This window comes from Ursus americanus, chromosome 18 (assembly GCF_024610735.1).
Source record: "Ursus americanus isolate L20-20 chromosome 18, mUrsAme1.1.p, whole genome shotgun sequence".
In the NCBI taxonomy this organism is placed as follows: domain Eukaryota; kingdom Metazoa; phylum Chordata; class Mammalia; order Carnivora; family Ursidae; genus Ursus; species Ursus americanus.
The window spans coordinates 11,769,410-11,794,552 of NC_142144.1; the positions used below are offsets into that span (position 1 = coordinate 11,769,410).

A 25,143-nucleotide genomic window follows, 5' to 3' on the forward strand; every position below is an offset into this window, starting at 1 on the left:
AAAAAAAAAAAAAAAGGAGTTGTTCCACTTTCCATTAGCCAGAGAAAATTAAGAACACACCTACTATTTATGTGAAAGCCGTTACTGGAATAACATCTGTCCTTTCTTTTCTTTTTTTTTAAAGATTTTATTTATTTATTTGACAGAGAGACAGCCAGTGACAGAGGGAACATAAGCAGGGGGAGTGGGAGAGGAAGAAGCAGGCTCCCAGCAGAAGAGCCCGATGTGGGGCTCGATCCCACAACACCAGGATCACACCCTGAGTCGAAGGCAGACGCTTAACGACTGCGCTACCCAGGCGCCCCAACATCTGTCCTTTCTAAATATATCAAATAAAAGTAATAATTTAAATGGTATAGGTGGCTACAGGTCTACTTCCTTGAGAGCAAACTGCATTTATAGAAGGGACAAAATGTTTCAAAGGCAACAGCCAGTCATTTCCTGGTTTTAATTTTCTACTCCTAACTTTATAGCCTCTGTTTCCTGTCACTGCAACAATACCAGCTAGGCCCCACGATTTGACAGTTATCCAAAGCTACTTTAGGCAGTTTGGGATCTTTTTCCAGTAGAGATTTTGTCTTCAAGAAAGCATGCTTAGGAAATGACAGTGTGCACTTGAGAAATCCATAGATACAGAAAATTAAAGACAAATTCTTGATGATCTGCAGTTCCACTACTTGTATCAGACCGTAATGAAAATATAAATGACAATAGTTCAGAGTAATTTTACTCAGCTTCAGTGTAAAAACTAAGGCATTTTGAAACAAGTATATAAAGCTCAGTTTTACCAGAAAGCAAGACACAAAATAACCAGAAGTTCCATATGGATCCTGGAAAGTATTGTTACTAACCTCAAATCCACTCACATTCTTGTTCTGTGATCTTTGATCAATCACTCAATTACTTTGTGCCTCATTTATAAACTGCAGCTGTTTTGACTATCCATCTCTTTATCTTACTCTATGAAGGAAGGACCAGAGAAACAACCTAAAATCACCATTAGGAATTATTAACATTAATTTAAAAAGGGGAAGGAGAAGGAACAACATCCTGTGAATTCATCCTAAAAAGTCAACTGAAGATAGACCCAAAGTATTTATGACTGTGTTGCAAAATAATGGGATTATGATTGGGTTTTACTTAACTTCTCTTATTGCCTGAATTTTCTGTATCAAGCACACATTATTTTTATAACTACAGAAAACAAATAACAAAAAGGCTATTTGGGAGAAAAAGAAAAGCAAGCACATTCAATTCTACTATATGCAATGCTCCTGACCCTGGGCCCTTTACAATTCTCTTGATCTTTCTACACATTACAAGACTCACTTCTTTGAGTAATTCTTAACCATTCTTTAAGGTTTTGCTAAATTGTTACCTACTCTTTGCTTTTCTAGGCAACAGTTAGGTTGTCATATAATTCTGTTCATATCTATATTCTAGCACTTGATGAATTTTATCATGATGACATGGTTACTTATGTGTCTCCCCACCACCACACTTTAATGAAACTGTGTGTTCATGGTTCAGTTACTTCGTTTGCTGAATAAAAGATCTGCATTAGAGGACAAGATCACCTGATACTAAAAACAAGTAATATCAGAAACTGAGTCAGAAGATTAATTTAGGCAATTCTAAGCGAGAAGGAATGACTTCTATATCAGCTATGTTAATACAATCTGGCAACTTCTTTCCAACTAAAATAATGTCCACTGGATTTTTCAAGATGAGAAAGATTAAAAAAATTTTGTAATTCTCTAACTGAACTTTCCACCAAAGAAGTACTAGCTCATCAATGTACCTCCAACCAATATTTATAGAGTATCTTTGGTTAAGAGCTAAGGGTGTAAGATTCCTACACCAGAGGAGTCAGGTAGAGAAAATACAACATGTTCTGACTTTATGAAAAGTTCCCCGATTTTGATGTGAGTTGTCAAAACATTTCATGAAGAAAAATACCTGTGTTTTTAAAATAACTACAGCCTCACATGAAGTCTTTCTTCAAAGGGCTTAACTAAAGCACTGTCTTCTCCAAGAAGGCGTCTCAGACTCCTTCCCCCAGCTAAGATAGGTTTCCGTCTTCTCTGTTCTATAGCACCCTTTGTTAATCTCTACCGTAGCATTTATCTATAATGTTGAAAATTAAATAATAGCCACAATATCTCTACGGCTCCTCCATCAAGAGGTAGAGTCTATTTCCCTAAACCCAAGAATCTGGACTGACTTTGTGACATGCTTTGACGAACAAAATGTGGCAGAAGTGACACCATGTAATTTCTAAGCCGTAGCCTTAAAAGATGCACTACGGCTTCCACATCTACCCTAGGACCACCATGCTGCTGTGAAGAAGTCCAAGAAGAAGACCACACGAAAAGAAAGATTCAGCCATCCCAGTCAAGCCCAGTCACCAGTCAATGTACTGGCTCAATGAAGTTACATGAACCAAAACAAGACCAGCAAAACTACCCACTCAATGGATAAAATCATGAGAAATAATAAATTGTTTCAAGCCACTCAATTCTGAGGCAGTTTGTTACAAAGCAAGGATTAGTACAAACCACTGCAACAAAAATCCTAAGAGCTACCACCTACCCTAAGCTATAAGAGTCTTGAAGAGAGGAACCATGTCCAATTCATCTGTTTTCATTCAGCGTTTTAAGAGCTTCTCTTTGTCTGTGATGTTTGCCAGTTTCCTGTCATCATGACTGGGACTCACACTCTGTTCCTTGAAGCCGAGGATTTACGTCTTATCACTTCTGGAAAATAGTCAGTTACTATCTCAAGCAACTCTCTCCCATTCTAGTCTATTTTCCAGGTAACTTCTGCAGATTCATTTTGCAGGTATTTGATTCTCTCTTCAGCCATGTCTAATCTACTATTTAACACATCAGTTGCGCCTTTACCTTTACTAGCTCTAATTTGCACTAAGTTTGCTTGGTCTTTTAAAATTTTTTGATAATTTTGTTCATTTCTAATATTTTCAAATTTTTCTCCAAACCTTCAAATATTTAAATCATATTTAAATTAAAGTTACAGCTAATAATTCAAATGCCTGAGTTTCAGTGAGATTTGATCCTGCTGTGGTTTGCCTACTCTCTGCTCTTTATAAATTCTGGATTATCTGATATTCTTTATCAAGGTCATCTGTGGGAATACCATGCAGCCTGGGTGGCAGGCATGTCCCTCCAGAGTAGTTTTGCAACTGATTCTGTCAGGTGCCCTGAAAGTATTACCAACCCAGGAATATTCAGGTAGTGTAAATTCAAACGCCAAATACCCGAAGGCAAGCATATGGGTACAAATTCTCAACAAGACTCCCCTCCAAACCTGTGTCCATGCTAAGAAGACTTCTGCTAAGTTTCCTTATTTTCTTCCTGTGATTGTAAGTAAGTTATTTTTTCCAAGTCTATCCTTTCAATTAGGATGCATCATCCCCCGAAGGTGCTATATAAGGAAATCTCAGTTCCAACACCCCTCTCTGTAAAACCCAATTTATCTTACCTAATTTATCTATCAAAACCCATGCCTACTGGTCATAAAGAATAGCAAATTCCCCCAGTACAGCTCCAGCGTCAGCTTTTACGTATAGTTCTGGCTTTCAGTGCCCCTCTTTGCTTTTGTTCCTTTGGGATTTCTTTACATTTTTATGAATATAGCTAAAAAAGGATGTTTGTTATATTTCATGCAGCTCTCCTAAATATTTTTGTATTGGGACATTTTGGGTTTTCTAGGTCATCATAATTCCAAAGATGGGAGTTGCCAGCCTCAGTGCCTAAAAACAGCATTTGGTAGATTACTAGCTGTCAACTGAATATTCAACAAAACCTATTTCTGACATGGAAGAATGACAGGCTTTTAAATGTATTTTCTAAATCCAATGCAATTTTAAAATCTAGTAGTGGCTGAAAAAGCAAAGTTTCAAAAAGAAGAATATCACTGACCAACATGTTGCAGTAATCCTACCATACTTTACTTTGATCTCGTAGACTGAACAATAATTCTATTACTTTCTTCACTTACCAGTTCTACATACAATAAGCCAATAGACTGTAGAGATGTACTGAAAATACACAGAGGAAACATTTTAAATTTGTAGAGCATATTGCTCAATTTCCTGGTCTAAGAAATAGAACATTTCTTTTCAGTAAACAAGATAAATGAGAGAGCAAGAAAAAAAGTTCTCTCGAGAAGCCCTAAGGTCCTTCCCATTTACCATAAATGATTCATCAAATTAGAAACAGGAAGAGTAAGTCAAACAGTACTTCAAAAATTAACAAGAAAATTTTCAAGTGGAAGAAACCCAAAAAGAGAGAAGACTGATCTACTTGCATGTGTACTTCTTCATGCTGTCTTTCTTCCTATTATAGACACTGTTCCTAGGCTAACCCCTCCACTCACGTGACAGGAAACCCCTCTCCCTAATCAAAGACTTTGTTCTTATCTGGTACTAGTAATGTCCCTCTCTTTACTGAGTAACTCCTATCAGTGTATTTGTATCATAAAATCCCTCACTGGAATCACTATTCCTCTTCAGCTACCATGCCACATCTTTTTAGCAAAAATCCTTAAAACCATTGTTATACTATCACCACTTCTTCCTCATCTACCGTTTACCACCCAACCCACAGGAATGCTAATGATCTCATCTCTTTCTTGAAAACAAAAAGCAATCAGAAAACAAACAAACAAAAAAACCAAAAAACCCCCACACCCTTCTTAAGGATCACCCAGGCCTCTATCCTGTCTTTTTTCAGTCACCATCGAAAGCAACCTCTCAGCAAAATCTAACATACCTGGTTATTCCCGCTCTCTTGAAATACTTTCTTCATCTCTCTTCCAAGGCATTCCAATCTCCTAGTTTTCTTTATATCTCACTAGTTATATCTTCTCAGTCTTCTCTGCTGGTTTCTCTTCATCTCCATCTCTCAATGTTGAAGTACTCCAAGAATCAGTTCTTCACTCAACTCTTCAGTTTCTACGCTCACTCTGTGGGTGATCTCATCTAATCCCATAGCTTTAAATACCATCTATATACTGTTGATGCCAGCCACAGTCGCTCCGGAGGATCAATCTCACACAATCAACTACTTGACATCAAGAAATGGACATATAATAGTCATCTCAAATTTAATATGTTCCAACTTCTGATCCCTCTAACCCAATCCTGGTCCTCTCTCTTTCTATTTTAATACATGGCACTACCATTTACCTAACAGCTCAGGCCAAAACCTAGGAATCATCATTTATTTCTGTCTTTGCCTCAAATCCCACATCTAATTTGCCCACCCTATCAGTTCTACCTTGAAAATATATCCTGAATCAAACCACGTTCACCTTCTAAACTAAGCCAACATTCTCTCTCACTTTAATGACTAAAACGGCCTTCTATCTGCTCTTCTTGCTATCAGTCTTGCCTCTTTATTGCCCATTCTCCATGGAGTAGACCAGATATAACTCATGGTTTTGAGTATATTCACAGATAAGTGCAACCAACACCAAAGTCAATTTAAAATATTTTCATCACCTCAAAAACAAAACAAAACAAAACAAAAACCCCAAAAAACACAAAACACCACCATATCCTGTTAGGTATCAACTCTACCTTCCCCTAATAACTCCAGACTAAATAAGCAACAACTAATCGCTCCCCTGCCTCTAAAAATTTGACTATTCTAGACATTTCATATTCACGGAGCCATGTAATTTGTGGACTTCTGTGACTTGCCTGTTATTTAACATGTCTTTGAGGATCATCTATATTGTAGCATGTATCAGTACTTCATTCCTTTTTATGACCAAATAATATTCCATTGTACATCACATTTATCCATTTAGTAGTTGATAAACATTTAGGTTGCTTAGTTTTCATCCTGCGGGCTGTATTTCTTCCTTTGTCGCTTATGCTTCGGGTGTGGTACCAAATCTGGAGTCATGAAAATTTACCCCTGTATCTTCTACGAGCTTTACACTTTTAGCTCTTACACTGAAGTCTATAATCCATTTTAAGTTAATTTTTGTATATAGTGTGAGGTAAGGGTACTTCATTCTTTTGAACGTGATTATCCACTTGTCCCAGCACAATTTGTTGAAAAAAGAAAATAAAAAACCCATTCCCAATCGAATGGCATAGGTAACCTTGTCTAAATCAGCTGACCACAGAAATATGGTTCTATTTCTCAACTCTCAAATGTATTCCAGTGATTTATACGTTTATGTCAGTACCATACTGACGTGATTACCACTGCTCTATAGTAAGTTTTGAAAATACAAAGTTTGAGTCCTCCAACTTTGTTCTTTATTTTCAAGATTATTTTGGCCCTTAGGGTCCCTTGCAATCCAAAATGAATTTTACAATTGGGATCTAAACATCTACAAAGATGTTACCTAGGATTCTAATAGATTGCAACGAATGTGTAAATCACTTTGAGGAGTGATGCCACCTTAACAATAATTCTGATGCATGAACATTGGATGAATTTCCACTTATTGAGATCTTTATGTTTTGCAGATTTCAAAGTATAAGATTTGCACTTCTGTTTAACTCAGCACTATTTCATTTCTTCTTTCTTTCTTTCAAGTAGGCTCCACGCCCAATGGAGGCAGCAGCGCTTGAATGCACGACCCTGAAATCAAAACTTGAGCTGAGATCAAGTTGGACACCTAACCAACTGAGCCACCCAGGTGCCCCTATTTCATTCTTATTCATACTATCATAAATTGTTTTTTCATTGTTATTTTATGATTGTTCACTGCAAGTGTATAGAAAATTGATTTTTTTGTATATTTATCTTGTATCCTACAATACTGCGGAACTTATTAATTTTAATAATTTTTTTTACATTTCAAAGGATTTTCCATATATAAATTCATGTCAACTGCAAACATATAGTTTTTACTTCCTTCTTTCCAATCTGGATATTATATTTTTGCATGCCTAACAGCCCTGGTTGTACAATGTTGAACAGAGGTTGCAAGTGCAGAAATCCAGGTCTTGAGTCTGAACTTAGGGGGAAACAATCTACTCTTTCACCAGCAAGAATGATTTTCACTGTGAGTTTTTCATAGATGCTGTTAATCAGGTTGAGGAAGTTCCATTCACAGTTGATTTGTTTTCTACATTTCCTTATTTTCATAAAAAGTTGTTGGGTTTCACCATTTTTCCTGTGCCTACTAAAAATGATCATGTGGTTTTTAGTTCCACTCATATATTACATCTGTAGATTTTCAGTTGTTAAACCAAACTTACTTCTTGTGATAAATCCCACTTGATCATGGTATGTAATCCGTTTCATATACTGCTGAATTAAGTATGCTGGTATATTTAAGAGATACTGACATGTAGTTTTCTTGTGATGTCTTTGTCTAATTTTGGCATTGGCACAATATCATCCTCATAGATTTAGTTAGGAAATATTCTCTCCTTTTCTATTTTTTTGGGAGAGTTTATGAGGAATTGGTATTCTGACTCAAGCACTGGTAGATTTCAGGAATAAAGCCATCTAGGCCTGAGCTTTCTTTGTGGGTACATTTTTTATTACTAATTCAACTTCTTGTCATAGGTCTATTCACACTAAATCTCATTAGTATTTTTCTAGAAATGTATCCATTTCAATAAGTTCTCTAATTTTTTGGCATATTACTATTCCTAATAGGTCTTTATAATCCTACTTTTTTAGCTTAAGTCAGCAATAATGTCCCCTCTTTCAGTTCTAATTCTAGTAATCTCTTTTTTTCTTGGTCAATCTAAAGTAATGCCAATTTTGTTGATCTTTTCAAAGAACCAGGTTCTTGTTGTATTGATTCTTCTCTATTACTTTTCTATTCTGTTTCACTGATTTTGGCTCTAATCTTTTATTTCCTACTTTGGTTTGTTTTACATTTAGTTTGCCCTTCTTTTTCCAATGTCTTAAGGTGAAAGATGAGGTTACTTACTTGAGATTTCCCTTTCATAATATAGGAATTTACAGGTGTAAATTTTCCTATACACATTTAAGCTGTATCCCAAACGGTCTGTATGATAGATCTTTTCCCATCTTTTTTTTTAAATGTTTGTACTGAATTTAACATGTATCTCCTGCCGACAGCATACAGCTGGATATTTTTTTTATCGAATGCTGACAGTTTTCTTTTTTATTCTATTGCTTAATCCATTTTGCTATTGATAGAGTTCAATTTAGGTGTGCCATTTTGCTTTTTAGTTTTTATGTGTCTATCTTAGGTATTTTCCGTTCCTTTATTGCTTCACTGCTTTTTTAGTATTTAGTGAATATTTTCTAATACAGCATTGACATTTAATGATATGCATATATACACACACATATCACCTTAGAGGTTGCTGTAGAACTTGCCATGCATATCTTAATTTATTAGAATTAATAAATTTCTAATTTATACTACCTTAAGTCTAGTAAGATACAAAAAATTATTCAAATATAGCAGTATTCCCCCCATTGGTATTATTATATCTATAAATATTACAAATCAACACATTTTTAAAATTGTTACTTTATATAATTGTGTCTTTTAAAAAAGACAAGAAAACAAACATATACTCATTTTGTTATATTAATTCTATCAATTCTGGTTCTCTTCATTTGCTCTTATAGTTTTGAATTACTGTATTAAGTCATTTACTAAGCTGTAATACAGCTCTTCTACCTACCTCATTTTTAAAATGATTGGCAAACAGATATTTCTAAATGTTATAGGTACAATATATACACATTATATATATATATACACACATACACACACATTATATATTATATATATAACGCAAAAGAGGAAAATGTATTCATACTGTCTTTATTATTACACAATTATTATTATTATTATTATTATTATTATTATTATTATTATTATTACACAATTACCCATACTGGTGCTATGGATTAAAATTATTGGTTGGAGTCACTTGCTTTTGGCCGGAAGAACTTCTTTTAGTATTTCTTGCAAGGTGGTTCTGATAGCAATAAATTCTGTTTTTGTTTATTTCATCTTCAGTTTTGACTAACAGTTTTGCTAGGATTCTTGGTTGACAGTTTTTTCTTTGAGCACTTTGAACATGTCATCCCACTGGCTTCAAGCTTCCACTACTTCTGCTGAGAAGTCAGCTGTAAATCTTACTGAGGTCCCCTTGTAGGAAATGAATCATTTTTCTTCTGTTACTTAAGATTTCCCCCTTGTCTTTGGTTTTCAACATTTTTACTAAGATATGGCTTTTTGTGGATCTTTCTGAGTTTATCTTAGAGTATGGTGAGCTTCTTAGATGTGTATTGTTTTTCAATAAATAAATAAATGTAGGACTTTTCAGACATTATTTCTTCAAATATTTTTTCTGCTCATTTTTTTCCTCTCCTCCTGAAATACATACGAGTATGTTATTACACTTAATAACATCTCATCTTTTTCTGAGGCTTTGTTCATTCTTTTTTCTTTCTGTTCTTTGGATATTTCTACTGATCTTCAAGTTTATTAATTCCCTCTTTTAGGAGTGTCTGGCTGGCTCAGTCCATAGAGCATGTGACTCTTGATCTTAGGGTGGTGAATTCAAGCCCCATGTTAGGTGTGGAGTCTACTTAATAAAAGAGTGAAATAATAAAATAAAAATTGTTTAATTCTTTTAAAAAAACATATTTGTTATGGTATACCTGATGCATACTATGTGTCATCTTTACACAGGCGCCATGCTAATCTTCTCTGTATTGTTTCAATTTTAGTATGTGTACTGCCAAAGCAAGCACATGTACATTCAAATGCACATAATTTAAATGTGCACTTTGGTGAATTTTGGCATACGTATACACCACAGTCAAGGCAGTGGACATATCCATAATGTTCAAAACTCCTTGTGCCCCTCTGTACTCCCACTCTTTTTCCCCATCCCATCATCATACCCCCAGGCAAACACTGAACTGCTTTCTGTGACTATAGGTTTTGCATCTTCTACAATTATACATAAATAGAATGTGCAATATGAGCTTTGGGTGGGGCTGGTCAGTCTTCTTCCACTCAGCTTAATTATTTTAGTATTTCTTCATGATTGTGGTAGCAACAGTTCATTTTTTAAAAGACTTTAAACACTTCTCACATTTTATTTGTTATGGAAAATCTGTGGGTCTTTTTCATTTTTTTATATATTTTTCCAACTTTACTGAGACTTAATTGAAATAAAACATTGTGTAAGTTTAAGGTATACAATGTGATTTGACATGTGTGTATAATGTGAAATGATTACCGCAATAAGGTCAGTTAATATATCCACCAACTCACATGATTACCATTTCTATACGTGTGGTGAGAACATTTAAGATGTATTCACTTAGGTATTTTCAATTAATTATATAATATAGTACCGTTAACTATAATCCCAGTGCTGTACATTAGATCCCCAAAACCTAATAATTGCATAACTGGAAATCTGTACTCTTTGACTGACAACTCCTCACTTCTCCCACCATCACCTCCTCCTGCCCCTGGCAACCACCATTTTGAGTGTGGCTCAGATTCCACATATGTATCGTAGAATGTGAAATATGTTGTGTTTTTGTTGTTTAAAGATATTTGATTTCCCTTTTGTTTTCTTCTTTGATTCACTGGTTGTTCAGAAATATGTTGTTTAATTTCCAAATATTTGTGATTTTCAAATTTTCTTCCTGTTATCAATTTCTAATTTCATATCTCTATGGTTAGAAAAGATATTTGGCATAATTTTTTTTTTAAAGATTTTATTTATTTATTCGACAGAGATAGAGACAGCCAGCGAGAGAGGGAACACAAGCAGGGGGAGTGGAAGAGGAAGAAGCAGGCTCATAGCAGAGGAGACTGATGTGGGGCTCGATCCCGTAACGCCGGGATCACGCCCTGAGCTGAAGGCAGACGCTTAACCGCTGTGCCACCCAGGCGCCCCTTGGCATAATTTAAGTCTTCAATTTGCTAAGATTTGTTTTGTGACCTAAATATGATCCATCCTGGAGAATGTTCTGTGTATGTTTAAGAAGAATAAATATTCTGTTGCTGTTTGTTAGAATGTTCTAAATATGCCTGTTAGGTCCACTTGGTCTAAGGTGTAGTTCAAGTCCAATGTTTCCTTACTAATTTTATGCCTAAATGATCTATCTATTGTTTAAAATAGAGTACTAAAGTTCCCTATCATTATTGTATTGTCTATTTCTCCCTTCAGATCTGTTTCTTTTGCTTATTATATTTAGGTACTCTGATGCTCAATACTTATATATTTACAATTGTTACATCTTCTTGATGAGTTGACCCATTTTTAATTATATTATACCCTTTGTCTCTCTTCTTACAGTTTTTTTTACTTAAAGTCTGTTTTGTCTGGTATCAATTTAGCTACCCCTGCTCTCTTTTGGTTTCCATTTGTATGGAATTGCTTTTCCATCTCTTCACATTCAGTCTGTGTGTGTCCTTAAGGCTGATATGAGTCTCTAACAGGCAGAATATAGTGGGAGTCATATTTTTTATCCACTCAGACACTATGTTATTTGGAGAATATAATTCATTTGCATTTAAAGTAATTATTGATAGGTAAGAACTTATAATGCTATGTTTTTGTTTTCTCATTGTTTTATAGTTCTCTTGTTCCTTTCTTCCTTTCTTGCTGTCTTCCTTTGTGAAATGAAATTTTCCAAAGTGGTATACCTTGATTTCCTTCTTTTTAGCTTTCATGTTATCTATTGTAGGTTTTGCTCTGCGGTTACCATGAGGCTTACATAAAACATCTTACTGATATAACAGTATATTTTATGCTTACAACAATTTTAATCATATACAAACACCCCACCCCCAACATTTTAGAGTTTTGATGTAAAAATTTAACTTTCCATATTGTCTATTCATTATTGTTCTATTTTTAATACCTTTGTCTTTTAATCTTTATACTAGAATTAATCAACACCATATTACAGTGATTTTGACTACATATTTACCTTCTTCAGTGTTTTATATCTTCATGCTTTTCGTTTTACTAGTTAGTATTCTTTCATTTCAGATTGAAGAACACCTTTCAGCATTTTTAGTAAGGTCTGGTGATGATTAAGTCCCTTAGTTTGATTTGGGAATATCTTTCTCCCTCCTTCATTTCTGAAGGACAACTTTGCTGAATAAAATATTCTTGGTTTTTTTCTTATAGCGCCATGAGTATATCATCCCACTCTATTCTGGCCTGCAAGGTTTCTGCTGAGAAATCTGCTAATAGACTTATGGGGATTCACTTGTCATGTGATTTTTTTTTCTCTTGCTGCTTTAAAAACTGTCTTTTATTTTATTATAATGTGTCTTGGAAAGAATCGCTTTGGGTTGAAATCTTGGGGAAACCTACAAGCTTTATGAACTTGGATGTCCAAATCTGTCTCCAAATTTGGGAAATTCTCATTCATTAGGTCTCTAACCTTTGACCCATTTCCCCCCTCTTCTCCTTCTGGTACACCAATAAATGCATACATTATTTTTTATGGTATACTATGGTTCACGTAGGCTTTCTTCACTCTTTTTCTTTTTTTTTTTTTTTTTTCAGACTAGATAACATTAAATAATCTGTCTTCTACTTCATGAAAATATCTTCTGCTTGATCCAGTCTGCTGTTGATGATTTCCACTGCATTTGCTTTCCCTAAGGTGGTGATGACTGCTCAAGCACGTGGTTTCTCCTAATCCCACAGAATCCAGTTTCTATGCATGCTCACTGGACATCTGCATAGGCTCATTCTGACCATTCTTGCCCTCAGGGGCATGCACAAGGTGGCAGTCACTGGGTATGGATGTGCCTGGGTGAGCTTGGTGGTACCCATAGGCCAGCTGAAGTGATCAGAAGGGGAGACAACCTCAGTGGCTCATGAGTAGACTTCCTGATAGAGTTCCTAAAGCAGTCAATAAAATGTGTGTTCCTTTGATATGTTCCATTCCCAGCCTTAGCTGTTGTTCTCCCAGAATGACTGTCCACCCCCAAGTTGTATAGTTCAAAACCCAATATTCTGGATGGAGTGAGAAAGAAATGGGTTTTGGGAGTATCCCACACACCTGGGGAATCTAGCAACTGCTCTCAATTTTCCACATGGAGAAAATCATGGGCAGAGAAAGTCTCTATTGGCATTGAGCTGTGTTGTCTTGGGAGAAAGGTGACACAGGTGAAGTAAAACAGCTCCTTTTATTGTCTTCAGTGGATCCAATCTTTGATGTTTTTTGCTCCAAGGATGCTGAAACCTCTCTGATGGACCCCTGGACTCCCACAAAGGCACTCTCGTCCATGAGTGACTGTCTAAATCAGTGTTTTTTGGAGGGTAGGATGATAGTAAACTTCATCCTGAAACTCCTGAAAATACCTCTCATTAATTCTTCCTTTGGCCAGTTGAAATTTACTGTTGAGCCCCTCTAGTGAATTTTCTGTTTCAGCTACTGTGCTTTTCCACTTCAGAATTTCCATTTGGCTCTTTGGTTGGTAATTTCTATCTCCCTAATGATATTCTCTATTTGATACGACATTGTCATCATACTTTCCTTTATTCCTTTAAGCACGATTTTAGTTCACTGAACTTAATGGTTACTTTGACGAATCTATGTATTCAATCCAACATGTCATTCTCATAACCAGTATCTGCTGGCTGCTCTTTAAAAAAAAAATGATGTATGGGTTATTTTTTCATGTTTCTTTGCATGTTTCACAATTTTGTGTTGGAAACTTGATAGGAAACTTGATATTTTAGATAAAGTACCATTTCACAGTACGGGTCTCCCCACTCTGGGACTTGTTATTTATTATGCTTATTTATTTAGTAGCTAGACAGCTTATTTTCGTAAATTCTACTCCCCTAATTCCCATTGTGTTAAACCTCCAACTTGCTTCTCTGGGAAGATTTGGCTTTACCTACAGTCATCCTGAGATGAGAACCATTTTGGAAGAGTGCTTGGTCTCCTTCTCTGACCACACCTAGATGTCAAACTCCACTAATTAGGGCCAATTGCTAAATAGTTTTCAATAATGCACTTGGGTATAAACTACTCCACAAAATAAACTAACCAAATTGACATTGCTTTGAAGGGAGAGTTTCAGAGGTCCATGTTTGAGATCTGTTCTGACACTAAGATTCAGTCTCCTCCCAGTAAGCCTATACTTAAATCTATATGTTCAATCAATCTACCAATCTCCTCTCGAATTACAGCTCACCACAGCTTTACTGTTTTTGAGAATACCCTTAGGCTTGAATTTCTCTACATTCTGCTGTAAATTAAGTCAGTTTCTCTGGGAAGGGATTAGGAGCTGTTTTATGACCCCTTCTCACTACAGGGAAAATCTGTGAGCCATAGCCATGAGGTTAGGAGGTGGACAACAGCATGCTTTACTTTGAGTGACATCCCATCTTTGGAAGCTGAGTACTTAGTGGCTGTAGGTGATGCAGTAGTCTCAGGTCTTCTTGGTTTGTCCATAGTAGTTTGTCTTTAGAAGCTAGGGCAATCAGACTCCCAGTATTCTAAGCAGCGCTGTGCCCAAAGTAGAGCCTCTATTCCAAGAACAAGGGCTGGGCAAAAAAAGGGAGCCCCCATCTCTGAGTCACACTTGGCTAGTATATGTAGCTGGAGGCAGGATGAGAAATGCCATTGCCCTGCTATTCCCTGTAAGATAGCTCTCCAATTAGGAGGGGAGCCGGGGGATCTTATCTTCTTGATTGCACTGGTACGGAGTTAATATCTTGCTCAGCTGGGATAGGTGAGGGAAGCAATGGGTCCTGGTTCAAATACCACAGATTCTTTACCAAATTTTAGTAAATTTCCTTGAATAAATGTTTCCTTACTTGCTGTATATCCTTTAGAACATTTCCAAAAACTGTAAATCGTTGGGTTTTGTTTTCTTTTTAATAATTGTCACCAATTTTGCTAAAGAGTACGTCCACAGAGCTCCTTATGCTGCCATGCTGGAAGTCTCTCTCAGCCAGTGAGCTTTTTAAAATGTAAATCAGATCATGTCCCCATTGAAAACTCTCCAAAAATTCCCTTCACATTTATAACAAAGTCCAAATTTCTCCCAACCTCTATTAAGTTCTACATGATACAGCCTCTGCCAAGCACTGGATACCATTCTTTACCATTTTTTATTTACTTTACTCACTCTGCTCCAATCTCTGTCCTAACAGGGGTGGTCCTCCTCAGGGTCTATCTTCTCTATTCCCTTTAAAAAGCTCTCTTCCTAGACTTGGCCTCCTTCCCCATTCCATTCAGGTCTCAGCTCAAATGTCACTTCAAGATGGTCTCTAAAATAGTACCTGCCCTTCATTCTTTATCCAGGTATCCCACTCTGATTTTCATCATAGCACCTAAATTTACTTAACCTATTCACTTCCTTATGTGCTTAAAGTCTGTTTCCCCCATCAGAATAACAACTCTAAGGGCAGGGGGCTTCGTAATCTTATTCACCACTGTATCCCCAGTATTTAGTACTTGGCACACAGTCAGTACTCAATAAATACTTGTTGAATGAATAAACATAAACAAGAAATGAAATATTTTAAAAGCTATTTACATTTTAAATAACATCAACAGAGAACATTTTTATTTATATTCACAAAGAGAATGATTAACAGAGTATGGGAAAAAAGTAAAATTGCTCATTTGGCTTAGAAAATATAAACAAGCAAAAGTGGCCAATAACCAAGTATTTAATATTCAGTTTCAATAATCCTGAAACTTATTTTTATAAATAGCACTGCTGACCTGTCCTTGCCTTTACACTACATATACCAGACCCAAAAGAAATAATCATCTCTAATTCAATGGGAAAATAAAATCAATACTAAAATGATAAATATACTGTGACCACTAGTTTTGACAACTGGGGTATTAGAAGATTTAGAAGCTAATCAAATTGAAAATCCTTAATCAAATATAAATTTGTCATGATCACTAATTATAAATAAAAGTCTTTAGCATTAAAAAGCTAGGGTTTATTTCCATTTTTTCAGTTTCACTCCATATACCTTCCTATTATAGGCCAAGTTTTGCAATGAGCTTAGCAAAGCTAAGCAAAAGAATCTTAGGTTATGGAGTTTTACCTTGAGTCCTGTTTTCTCGTCATCACTTCCATTATTTGTAGATGGTGTCTCATCTCCTTGCCTGGAAACCAAGACAAAATCTTCACTATTAAGAGTAGATACTGAGTCTGAGGAGACACTGATTTTTCCAACAGAAGCCTTGTCATCCATGACTCAAGAATGAAGCTCAACTCATGAATGATTAAATATTTTAAAAATGCCTGAAAAACAAAAACCATAAAGATACTCATATAGAATGTCTGCCAGATATTCAGTTATGCTCTAATTCTTACAAAACACATATGGAAAACTTAAAAAAATACTTTCAAAATCTTTTCCCAAGACTTTCACTACTTACAACTTAGGCTTTTTATTCCAGATAATAAAGGAATTTGATGCTATTCAGGGCCAAGATATTTCAGATTAAAAAAAATAAAACATATTCCCTTAAGAATAACTGCCTACCTACAGTGATTTCTTTGGCATATGTTACAACTCTATTCTTGGACTCCAAAAACTATGAAGTACTAAACTTCTGTTTTCTACCCTTGTATTTGTAAAGCTGTACACATAAATGAAATTGAAAGCACACAGGACAATAACTAAGTTTTTCCTAATGTCACTGATACTTAAATTTAAAATATTAATAAGATGCTTTTAAGAAATAAAATTTCATATTCACATTCAAGAGAAATAAATTCAAGGCAGAGCAAACCGAAATTCTAGAGCTGGGAAATAACTCATATAGCAAGAAATCAGAAATCCATCAAAAACTTAATCTTCCCATCCCACGGCTTCTTAGAATTCAACTTAACATAAACATTACCAGTAAGTTTCATGCCAGAAATTCCCAGCAAGAAACAAAAATATGTCACTTATGAAAAGCCACTCAATTATTTATTGACTCCTGGAATAAAAGTTAAACCCATCTACCATTTAAAAACCTGGTTCTGAACACTTTATGGCAATGTTCCCATTTGGTTGCCAAAACAGCAACAAAATAAACAATACAACATACTCAGAAAGTTTTAACCAATAAACAATAGTAGCTCTAGCTCTATGTTCATCTTGTATGTCGAAGAGGTAAAGGTGCTGAGAGTCTGTTTAATCTCTCCAATTAAGTCCTGATTTATGCTTTGTTTTTAATCGAACATATATTTATTGAGCATACACCATGTGCCAAGCACTATTTTCCCTTCAAAGGTTCACAACCAGAAAAACACCTGGCAGCAGGAATTACAATCCCTGAATATTACAGTTCAAAAGAAACTTAGAAATAATCGACACTGTTAAACAGATAAAAAAATGGCAACCCCAAGAGAAGGTCATTTACCTAGGCATAGCTAAGGATGAAATCCTTACTACTACTTACTGCTTTCTATTTAAACTAATTTCCTTGCTTAAATGGCTATCATCGCTTTACATTTCATAGGACTAAATTTATAGTGTGGCATTCAAAGACACTTCAAAATGTACTTTTTGAAATTTTTTTTAATGTAGTTTTGCTTCATCCATTCAAAGAATACTCACCAAGTGTCTAGTGTGTAAAGAATAATACATGTAAACGAGAGAAACTAGATTTTTGCCCCAAAGGAATGTATACTGTAGTAGAGAACAGAGGCACATTGAACAGGTTAATAGGTACTGATTTAGGGGAAAGAAAACTATGGGCACATGTTGGGAGAGGGACTTAGACATGGAGAGTTAAGGAATATATTCACCTGAAACTAGTAAGATATTGTATGTCAATTATACTTCAATTAAAAAAGAGAAATATATTAGAAGAGATAATGTCCTTACTAAAGATATATACTTTAATATGCCCATGTATTTGCCCTCATTGGATCCTTACTAAAGTGGTTTCCTTGCTTTTGACTCCCATCAACTCCAACTCATCATTCATGATCTAACTCCCTTTTCCTAGTAGCTTGCCAATCCTCATCCCAGAACCAAACAAACTGCCTTATATCTGCTCCTATAGCATTTTACATTTTTATACTACCTATTGTGATGTAGTACAATTTGATGGCTACTGCCTCTTAATTTAATCTTCACATTATTTATTACATAGATAAGGAAACTGAGACCTAGACAGATGGTGTAATTTGTTCAAGGTAATCGCTGTAATTTAACTGGTTAGAGGAAAGGCAAAAATTGAACCCAGTTATCTATTATTCCAGAAGCTATTCTCTTTCCGTCAGATGATGATACCTTTCCAATGCCACAAATTTGGGCCTTGTCCCAAACACTCAGTATTGGGTAAAGGAATCTTTACCTTTTGTAGAACGTGCTAGTACTTTAGGCAAGGTGTTGTAGAACTAGTACTTTAGGCAATGTTTTTCATGCTTAATTAGACTTCGTTCATTAAAATAGTGATTAATAGGATAGCAGAGTGCCTAAGAAAGTTCTCTAAAGCTATGATCTGAGACACTGACTACCTTCCATAATACTCTAGACTCAAAAAATAATATACTTTGGTATTTAAACACTATGGAACTGAGAAGACTTGGCTGATTCAAAGTTCAACCTATCTCCCTTGAGGAGATGATCGGAAAATACACTTTAAAAAATACTATTTGTTTTGGCACCTGTAAAAAACTGAATCACTCAGTGGGAATGAGGTTTATCAAAACATGAAGTAGCACAGGAAAAGTTGTCAAGATTCCCCTTCTCTGGCCTCCACAATAAAGAGGTGCCCCAGAACTTGGTGTACTCCTGGCAAAACTGTGGAGTATTCACAACCTCTCTCTGGAGACCAGAAGGAGTAACTTTTGTTTTTAATCCCTACGTATATCATTTACCACAAGAAGCCTCCTACTGTAATCCTTCATCCTTCAGGCTGCAATTCTAGATCTAAACCTCATGGATAACAGAAAACAAGCTCTTTCCCCAAACATCTTGCACTACCATCTCTCTTCCTACTTTTCCCCATAATATCCATCACCATTTGACACATTTTACATTTTAATCATTTGTTTTTAAATATCATGTAAGCTAGAACCTAAGTTCCACCAGGGCACAGATTTTGGTCTGTTTCATTAACTGCTGTACTTTAGCACCTGAAACAATGCCTGGCACATAGTAGGTGCTCAAGTATTTGCTAAAAAAAATTAGGATAAATGGCAAAGATGGAAAAAGAGCCAGAGCCACCCAATGAAAAGGTAAGATCATCTTTTACTAACAGTAAGAAGAGAAGTCATATTTGTTACAGTAAAGCACACAATTAAGAGTAGGAAAACCCCAAGTTAGAATACTAGTTGCACTACCTAATAGTGTAAGCTTTGTCATAATGAGCCTTAGTTTCCATAAATGAAAATGATGTACTATCTAACTCACAGAACTATTAATAAAAATTACTAAAGAACATATGTACATCTCATTTAATAACACACATAAAACATTATAAGTACCCAACAGTTATAGCTTTTTAAGCTAACTTCCAAATTTAAAAAGAATTAACAAGTATCAGGGCACCTGGGTGGCTCAGTCAGTTAAGCATCTGCCTTCAGCTCAGGTCATGATTTCAGGGTCCTGGAATTGAGCCCTGTATCGGGCTCCCCGCTCACGAAGGAATCTGCTTCTCCTTCTCTCTCTGCCCCTCCCCCCTCTCGTGCTCACTGTCTCAAACATTCAATAAAATCTTTAAAAAAAATAAAAATAACAAAATAACAAGTATCAACTTATGTAGGTAATTCAGTCTAGGAAACACAATACTAGGACAAAAATATGTACCTTTCCTATTTTCCACATTCTAATTTCTTTATCTCTAAATAAATGTGAAGGAATACTCAATAAAAAAAGTTTTATCTTTGTATAATACTTTACAGATTACTAAAATATACACATTCTTTATCTCATTTTATCATCTTAACAATTCTATAAGGTAGACAGGGTAAGGATTTTTATCCCATTTTAATAAGATAATATGCATATATACACCCTGGTATTGGTAGGAACCAATTATTTCCTTCTTTTATAAAAGTGACGACCTAGACCCTGTCCAGTCACCAACAGGGCCAGGTTGGTGAGTCAAGTTCAAGGACCTTCTCTATCTCCTTTACTAAGTCAATAAGTCACTTAAAATGATAGGTATTTTGTTTAATTATGCAGCCTCCTGCATCAAACCCAAAAGTTCAATTGTTATATTTTTCATAACTTCTTTCATTACTTTTATCCTTATTGACATATAAAAGATCCCTAGAGATTTTATGACTGAAGATAAGTCTCATGGGGGAGCCTAGCTAGCTCGGTCAGAAGACATGGTCGGTAGACATGTAACTCGATCTCAGGGTCATGAGTTTGAGCCCCATGTTGGGCACAGAGATTTAATTAAAAAAAAAACTTTTTTTAAAGGGTCACCTGGGGACACCTGGGTGGCTCAGTTGGTTAAGTGTCTGCCTTAGGCTCAGGTCATGATCTCAGAGTCTTGGGATTGAGTCCCACATTGGGCTCCCTGCTCAGCGGGGAGCCTGCTTCTCCCTCTGCCTGCCACACCCCCTGCTTGTGTGCGCACTCTGCCTCTCTGACAAATAAATAAAATATAAATAAATAAATAGATAAATAAATACATACATACATAAATAGGCACCTGAGTGGCTCACTCAGTTGAGCATCCAACTCGATTCTGGCTCAGGTCATGATTTCAGGGTTGTGGGATCAGGCCCCATGTCAGGCTCCCTCTCCCTCTGCCTGCTGCTCCCCCAGTTCGTGCCTGCTCTCTCTCTAATAAATCTTTTTAAAAACTTTTTAAAAAATAAAGAAAATTAGTCTCATGATATCAAAACTCTTTACAAACTTTTTGCCTAAATTTACTGTTCTGTGCCCTAAGTGACAAATTTATGCTTAACCATGTATGTCTGCAAAGATCATGGCAAATAATGCACCTCAGTCTTGCCAAAAGAAGATTCATCTCTATTCTCAATCTCCTCATTCTTAAACACTTAGAGACCCAGTTAATGGAGAGTAAAATGGAAAAGAACTGGGGCACCTGGGTGGCTCAGTCGGTTAAGCATCTGCCTTCGACTCAGGTCATGATCCCAGGGTCCTGGGATGGAGCCCCACATCCAGCTTCCTAAAGAGCAGGGAGTCTGCTTTTCTCTCTCTCTCCCTCTGCCCCTCCCTACTGCTTGTTTGCCCTTACTCAAATAAATAAAATCTTAAAAAAAAGAACTGTCCATGATAAAGGCTCTTTTGACAGTCCTTCAATAGCAGTGGGCTCCTAGATAATCAGTGTTTACTTTTTAAAAACTTGAACTCTTTTTTTTTTTTTGGACGGAGTACTATCAGATATTTGTATTGTTTCTAGTTACTAACATTCAGAGAAATAACAAACAGTGAACTTGCAGTGGCATGAATTTGCTAATGTGCAATTAGTAGAGGCAGAAATCACCTCTCAATAAGTGACCTACCTAACTTGATAGAAGAGGTGTGATACTTGTAATTGAACTTGACAGGCTTGAGACAAAATGTGCTAGTTCTGTCACTATCCCAGGGCTTAATTCATCTTTACTTCCTTGAAACTCTTTCTTCCTAAAGTAGTAGTATTAACTGCCTCCACCTCTACCACTTTCAATAGGACACTCCACTCAAAGAGCAGTCCTCTCAAAAATCTGGCTCCTCTATCTCTCACCAACCCTTATTAAACCTCTTTTATTTATTTATATTTTTATTTTATTTTTTTTAATAATATTTTATTATATTATGTTAGTCACCATACAGTACATCCCTAGTTTTTGATGTAAAGTTCCATGATTCATTACTTGCGTATAACACCCAGTGCACCATGCAGTATGTGCCCTCCTTACTACCCATCACCAGCCTATCCCATTCCCCCACCCCCTCCCCTCTGAAGCCCTCAGTTTGTTTCCCAGAGTCCACAGTCTCTCATGGTTCATTCCCCCTTCTGTTTACCCCCCCCTTCTTCTTCCCTTCCTCCTCTTTTAAAAACGTAATTAAAACCCCATCTGTGGGAGCGCCTGGATGGTTCAGTCGGTTGAGCATCTGCCTTTGGCTCAGGTCATGATCTCGCAGTCCTGGGATGGACCCCATGTCAGGCTCCCTGCTCAGCAGGGAGTCTGCTTTTCCCTCTCTCTATGCCCCTCCACCTGCTCCTTCTCTCTTGCGTGCACGATCTAATAAATAAAATTTCTTTAAAAAAAAACAACACACAGCACCTCATCTGTGGCCCTGGGTATTTTGTTTACCCCCAGTGTCATTTTAAAAAGGAAAGAAATCAGTCAAGGACAGTACAAACTTTCAAAATCCAGAGAATTCTTTCTCAGTTATCATCTACCATTTAAATAAATGAAAATGTTTACCATTTCTTTATTCTGCAACTTTTTTCTTGCTTCTAGTTTCTACTTCTGACTACCTTTCCTCAGCTGTCATTTAGGTTCCCTTTCTTCTGCCCATTCTTTAAGTTCTACCCTCTTCCTCTTCTTTGTCCACTTTTCCCTGGCTCTCTTATTAGCTCACAGTTATAACTTTTTTTTTTGGTATGTTCATGATACTCCTAGCTCTATCTTTCCTCCCTAATTCCATATGGATATTTGTGTTATATTTTTTCTTTTTTCTTTTTTTCTTAAGAGAGGGAACAGGGTGAGGGGAGGGGCAGAGAGAGGGAGAGAGAGAATCTTAAGCTGGCTCCATGCCCACCACGGAGCCCAACACGGGGCTTGATCTCACAACCTCCTGAGACCACCACCTGAGCCAAAATCAAGAGCTGCATGCTCAACCAACTGAGCCACCCAGATACCCTTGTGTTTTCCTTTCTATTTAGCATTAAGTGTCTCATATGTGCCAGGCACTATGTATAATGTTTATGGTGAGGAGTAATAGGTAGTCTCTACCTAGGATAGGCTTACAGTGATACAGAAAATGGACAGATGAACAGGTAATTATAATATAATGCTTGGTATAATAGAGGTATGCAAAGGATGTTGTGAGAATACATAGGACAGCTCTGCTACTGTGTTCATGACCACCTCAGAATCAATTCCACGTAAACCTCTGTAAACGACACATGCATATTCTTTTCCCTCATAGGTTCCCTATCCTGGTTAACAACCACTGATCCAAGACAGAAATGTCAATAAAGTCCTTGACTCGTTTTCTCATTCTCCCCTGGAACACTAACGGATTTTAGTTCCAAAACATACCCTGATCTTACTTTCTTTGCCATCCTTCATGTCACTGACTTGTGAGTACTTCATTCTCTTTCAACTTAGCTAAAACCTAAGTGTCCTTTTCTAAACTCTCTCTAGTCATTATCAAGTTCCCACAGCTAATATCTAAAATTTAGATCTGATCATATATCCCACCCCTTCCTCAAAACCTTTGTTCCTGACTGAAAATAGAATAAAATCCAAACTCTGTATCATCAGTCTTCAAAATACGGAGACAATCTATCATTCTATCCAGCCTTACCAGAAATGTACCAAATAGGTCATGCACTTTTATGCTTTCAAGCCGTTGCTCATGTTGTTTGCTAATCTAGGAATATGTCTTCATTTCCCCAGGTAGTCCTTTTCCCTCACCGGCAATCTTATGGTACAAATATCCAAACTCCCCCTTTTCCTTCTGCAATAGTCATGATTTCTCTCTAGGGCTCCTAAGGCTTTTGTTTGCTTTTTAATTCTATCACAAAATTATAGCATTTATCACACAGTAAAACAGTGTTATACCTCTTTCCTACTCCACTATATTGGTTGATCATTCCAGAAACAATTACTATGTACAAAACACTACAGTAAATGCTAGGAATACAATGAGCACAGACAGTCCCTGTAAACTATTTATGGACTGGGATCTTGGATTTTATTCATATTATCTTTATATCCTTGTTTACTAGCAGCACTAAATAAATTTGGTTGAATAATACTCTTTAATCAGTATTTAACTGGTAGGAGGACAAACGACAAATACTCTATATTATATGCCTGTGACTTGGGGATATGGATATGGATGGCAACCAAAATGAAGAGACTCAGAAAGAACTACCTCTGAGTGTGCCTCGCAGACTCTTCAAGTTCCCAACTGTCAAGCTCAAAACCAGTTAACACTGAGTTAGAAAATATACTTTAGATTCCCTTTGGACCAAAACACTCTTATCACTTCCTTCCCAATACCCATCATTTTTGTTGCTCAACCAGTGAGCAAATGAGTACAGGTTTAGGGAATCTTAAGGGGGATATTTAAATCATCTTGCTAAATATAAAGACACAATAATACTTATTAGATCCTACTCCCACTTATATGGCCAACATTATACTAAAAAGCTTTACACGCATTATTTCTAATGTTCACACAAACTTTGACAGATAGATATTGACTTCATATGACAAACTGAGGCTTAGACCAGTTCAATAACCTGCTTAAGTTCACAGATAAAACTGTAGGTGCCTCTGTCCTTTTCTGGAATGCAGCTCTTTTCCTTGGTGTCCTTATCTCCATTCTCTCCCCATTCTAATCCATTCTCTATGTTAGATACCAGCTGTATCATCTAAAACACAAGTTAAGATTACTCTCTGTTCAGAAAAAGACAAAACAGGAAGAGAATCAAGTCTCAAAGATGCTATAACAGGCCAATTCCTCTGGGTTTGTAGCCTTTTAAAATTAAACAGCGTACAAAGAAGTTTTGTGTTTTTTTTTTTAATCACACTATATTAATCTCAGCTTTTTTCTTTTTTCCTTGGCTTGGATGTTTGTTTTCCTGCATTGGTTTGCACATGAATTTCTCACAGCCTAGCCCTGGGAAGGGTGGGACAAATCTAACAAAACTCAATGGAAAAAAATCATCCCTTCTTTATAAAAATAAATTCCTTTCCACCACTACTAATTGCTAAACAATAGATGTGTCTTTGTTGAAGTCTAACTCTGAATTTGGAGGCTGTTTCTTTGAATTATTCTAGTGAACTAAGAGAAGCATATTAATTTAAGCCTTCTGAATAATTTCAGCTTAGCTTAAAAAACCAAAAACAAAACAATCGTCTTGGGCCCACAGCACGTAAAAGCAAGAAAAACCAGCTTATCTAAAAGTCATCATCATCAGGCAAATTCTAACCTGCAATGCCTGTGACAATGTACTTCTTTCAACTATAAAGTGA

The 25,143-nt window shown here is 36.2% G+C and overlaps 1 protein-coding gene and 1 non-coding gene across 7 annotated transcripts in view; both read right to left on the bottom strand.

Annotated features, from left to right (window-relative positions):
- RABGAP1 (RAB GTPase activating protein 1) overlaps window positions 1-25,143 on the bottom strand; it is a 159,768-nt gene that overhangs the window by 120,208 nt on the left and 14,417 nt on the right. For 3 of the 6 annotated variants that reach the window (XM_045790988.2, XM_045790986.2, XM_045790987.2), the window contains one exon: window positions 16,061-16,260. The exons of 1 other annotated variant lie outside the window; for it this stretch is intronic. In XM_045790988.2, coding sequence (XP_045646944.1) covers window positions 16,061-16,210 — 150 coding nt within the window. In that variant the 5' untranslated portion in view covers window positions 16,211-16,260. Of the gene's footprint in view, window positions 1-4,793; window positions 5,085-16,060; window positions 16,261-25,143 lie in introns of those variants that run through there. 2 more of the 6 variants (XM_045790989.2, XM_087869387.1) reach the window with 2 other exon arrangements.
- Window positions 9,636-9,743, bottom strand: LOC123788113 (U6 spliceosomal RNA). The gene has a single exon (XR_006778416.1). It is a non-coding gene; the product is annotated as a U6 spliceosomal RNA (small nuclear RNA).